The following is a 4,371-nucleotide window of genomic DNA, read 5'->3' as shown; positions in this document are numbered from 1 at the left end:
GGGGGGGACAAAGTCTCACTCTGTCATCCTGGGTAGAGTACCATGGCATATAGCTTATAGCAGCCTCAAACTCTTGAGCTCAAGCGATTCTCCTGCCTCAGCCTCCCGAGTAGCTGGGACTACAGGCATCTCCCACAATGCCCAATTAGTTTTTCTATTTTTCATAGAGACAGAGTCTCTCTCTCTTGCTCAGGCTGGTCTCAAACTCCTGAACTCAGGCAATCCACCCACCTCGTCCTCCCAGAGTGCTAGGATTACAGGCATGAGCCACCTTGCCCAGCTACAGGAGATGATTTTGGAAAGAGTAGTATGAGAAGATGCCCCAAATACATCCATGGTGCCATTATAGTCTTTCCTTTTATTATCATCTTTTAGTTGCTTTTGTATGCTTGTTGCTACCTTTCTGTAGTTAACCATTTTTTAATTACTTGAATCAGTTGTAACCTTAACCCTGACATTTTCCAGTGGAACCCAATTTAAATGATTGAGATATAGTGATGCTTTCCTTATTGTCCCCCATTTCTGAAAACTAACTGCCTTTATCTCCATTACGGTGAAGGGAGGTAGTAGACACGATGGTGCGGCACTTCAAGATGCAGATATTTGGGGACCGGCAGCCCGGCTATGATGGCAAAAGAAACATGTACACAGCACACCCACTGCCAATTGGACGGGATAGGGTAAGTGTTAACAGCAAAAATATTTAGGTTACTTGGTAGAAATTATATATGATAAAAATGTTTCCCTTTACTCCTGACACAAGGAAAACATAAATGTCTGAGGTGGTGGATATTTCCGTTCCCCTGATTTGATGATTACACACTGTATGCAGATATTGAAATATCACATGTACCCCCAGAACATATATGACAATGATATATCAATAAAAAATTCTAAAAATGTTTCCTTTTTAATAACACTTCAATTCTTAGAGTTGTTTTTATAGTTCTCTTGTCTTTTAGTTAATTGATAATTGAAGATGAGCATTAGCATTTAGGTGGATTATGTCTTTATATATATTTCGGGTATATGATTATATCTTTATATATATTTCAGATATGTGATTATATTTTTATATATATTTTAAATTTCTCATGTTAACAATGTACTTTAACAAAGAACTACCTGAATGTGAACAATGAAGTTTGTTTGTTTATTTAATTATTTTTTGAGGCAAAGTCTTATTTTGTCACCCTCAGTAGAGTGCTGTGCTGTCATAGCTCACAGCAACCTCCAACTCTTGGGCTTAAGTAATCCTCTTGCCTCAGTTTTTCTATTGTTAGTAGAAACGGGGTCTCACTTTTGCTCAGGCTAGTCTTGAACTCCTGAGCTCAAGCAATCTACTCATTCCCAGCCTCCCAGAGTGCTAGGATTATAGACATGAGCCACCGCGCCTGGCCACCACAACACTTTTTTAAACATTTATTTATTTATTTATTTATTTATTTATTATTGAATAGTAACTGTGTACATTAATGCACTTCTGGGGTACAGTGTGGGGTTTTCACATGCAATCCAAAATACTTCCATCAAACAGCCTTCATGTCATTTTCTCAGTTATTGTTTTAAAATGTTCACATTCTACTCTTAGAAAGATTCACTTGTACCCCTGTAAGATAAACCTCAAAAATGATCCCTCCAAACCCCCTCCCTCCACCCATTCTCCCCTCCCATCTCCCTCCCTCCTCCCATATTCTTAGGCTATTTGGTTATATAAACATTTATTTTTAAAATTAGAAAAGTAATATGTGAATATATGCTCATTATTAACTTATTCAGAAAATCTAGAAATACTGTGGTTTCTTACCTCCCCCACCTATTTGCACCCCTCAATTCCATTTTCCTTTTTAAAATAAACTACTATAATAGTTTGGCATGTATCTTATAAAATACTTTTTGTGTGTTAGCATTAGCTATTTATACATGGGTTTATATATAGCATTTCAGAAAAATACAAAGTTTTGGAGATGGACAGTGGGGACGAACGCACAGCAGTGCAAATGTACTTAATGCCATTGAACTGTACAATTTTTTCTCTTTTTTTTTTTGCAGTTTTTGGCTGGGGCTGGGTTTGAACCCACTGCCTCAGGCATATGGGGCTGGCGGCCTACTTTGAGCCACAGGCACTGCCCACAGTTTTTTTTCTTTTTTAAACAAGGACTTGCTCTGCCACCCAGGCTTGAGTGCAGTGACACAATCTGAGCTCACTGCAGCCTCCAACTCGGGGGCTCAAGCAATACTCTTGCCTCAGCCTCCTGAGTGGCTGGGACTACAGGCATGTGCCACTGTGCCTAGCTAATTGAAAAAAGTTTTTTGTAGAGACAGGGTCTTGCTGTGTTGCTGAGACTGGTCTCAAATTTCTGCCCGTAAGTGATCTTATCATCACAGCCTTGCAAAGCATTGGGATTATAAGTGTGAGCCACCACACTTGACCCTTGAACTATACATTTCAACATGATTAAAATAGTAAATTTTATGTTGTGTATATTTTGTCACAATAATAAAAACTGAATTTGAGGGCTGCACCTGTGGCTCAGTGAGTAGGGCACTGGCCCCGTATACTGAGGGTGTTGGGTTCAAACCCGGCCCCGGCTGAACTGCAACAAAAAATAGTCGGGCGTTGTGGCAGGCGCCTATAGTCCCAGCTGCTTGGGAGGCTGAGGCAGGAGAATCTCCTAAGCCCAGGAGCTGGAGGTTGCTGTGAGCTGTGATGCCACAGCATTCTACTGAGGGCAAGAAAGTGAGACTCTGTCTCTAAAAAAATAAAAAATAATTGAATTTGAATAAAAACCAATAAGGTAGATCTAAATTTGCAGAAATGGAAATATCTCCCAGACATATCATTGAATGAAAAAGCCAATCAGAGAATGATATGCACAAAATACATAAATATGCATATATCCATAAATAACAAATAGGTAAAGGTGTCTTGTGATAAGGAGTGAAATTCATAGAGACAGAAAGTAGAATCATGGTTACCAGAGACTGGGGGCTGTAGGGTGTAGGGAGTTACTGTTTAATGGGTACCAGGTTTCTGACTGAGATGATGAGAAAGTTCTGAAGGTGGATGGAGGTGATGGTTGTACAATGTGAGTGTACTGAAGCTACTGAATTGAACATCTCAAACAGAATGAATGAATTTGACTATTCTAGGTCCCTCATTCAGGTAGAATCCTACAACATTTGTCCTTTTGTGCCTGGCTTATTTCACTTAGCATCGTGTTTTCCGTGTGGTGGCACCTATCTTATTTTTTAACTGTTGTACAATATTCTATCAATATATTCTGTATTAACTTATTCCCTTGTTGATAGACCCTTAAGTTGTTTCCAATGTTGCACAATTGCAAAACAAGTGAAAATGAATATCCTTACGAATATACCATATTGAATATTCTTGGGATCTTCTCCACAGCCTTTATAAAGATACATATTTGTATTTATGCATTTTTTTCCTTAGGTTGATATGGAGGTGACCCTTCCAGGTGAGGGTAAAGACCAAACCTTTAAAGTGTCTGTTCAGTGGGTGTCGGTTGTAAGCCTTCAGCTGCTTTTAGAAGCTTTGGCTGGGCACTTGAATGAAGTCCCAGACGACTCAGTGCAAGCACTTGATGTTATTACGAGACACCTTCCCTCTATGAGGTTAGTACCTTGGTTTGGGTTCTTTCTCGCAAATGTCAGACTGTTTTTGTAAGTTGCCTTGGAGCCATTGAAAGGTTTTCTGCATTAGTTATATAGTTCAAGTTTGCTTTCAGTTCAGAGTTGAAAGTGAAATGAAAGACCCTTCAAGTTTTTAATTATAAAACATGCAAATTCTTATTTCTGCAGGTACACCCCAGTGGGCCGTTCCTTTTTCTCACCCCCCGAAGGTTACTACCACCCTCTGGGAGGGGGCAGGGAGGTTTGGTTTGGCTTTCATCAGTCTGTGAGACCTGCTATGTGGAATATGATGCTCAATATTGATGGTAGGACAGAACTGTCTTTATCCATTGAGTCTTATGGCTGTGTGTATATTGTTTGTTGTGTTCTGTTTCTGGCTCTTCTTTTTCCTTGAAGGTAAATATCCTTCTTCTCTGTTTGTTAGTATCTGCAACTGCTTTCTACCGGGCTCAGCCTATCATTGAGTTCATGTGTGAGGTTTTAGACATTCAGAACATCAATGAACAGACCAAACCTCTAACAGACTCCCAACGTGTCAAGTTTACCAAAGAAATCAGAGGTAGGTGGTTCCTTTAATTAGTCTTGGAGGCTCGGCGCCTGTGGCTCAAGGGGCTAAGGTGCCAGCCACATACACCTAAGGTGGCGGGTTCAAATCCAGCCCGGGCCGCCAAATAACAATGATGGCTGCAACCAAAAAATAGATGGGCGTTGTGG

At 40.1% G+C, this 4,371-nt stretch overlaps 1 protein-coding gene across 3 annotated transcripts in view; it reads left to right on the top strand.

Annotated features, from left to right (window-relative positions):
- Positions 1-4,371, top strand: part of AGO4 (argonaute 4, RISC catalytic component) — a 38,324-nt gene that overhangs the window by 6,923 nt on the left and 27,030 nt on the right. The window contains exons 2-5 of one of the 3 annotated variants that reach the window (XM_003788265.3): positions 560-680; positions 3,458-3,639; positions 3,826-3,962; positions 4,082-4,216. In XM_003788265.3, the coding sequence (XP_003788313.3) occupies positions 560-680; positions 3,458-3,639; positions 3,826-3,962; positions 4,082-4,216 (575 nt within the window). Of the gene's footprint in view, positions 1-559; positions 681-3,457; positions 3,640-3,825; positions 3,963-4,081; positions 4,217-4,371 lie in introns of those variants that run through there. The other 2 variants (XM_023512225.1, XM_023512226.1) reach the window with 2 other exon arrangements.

This window comes from Otolemur garnettii, unplaced genomic scaffold, assembly GCF_000181295.1.
Source record: "Otolemur garnettii isolate 467f Iridium unplaced genomic scaffold, OtoGar3 scaffold00025, whole genome shotgun sequence".
NCBI lineage: Eukaryota > Metazoa > Chordata > Mammalia > Primates > Galagidae > Otolemur > Otolemur garnettii.
This window is presented reverse-complemented; position numbering and strand designations above follow the sequence as displayed.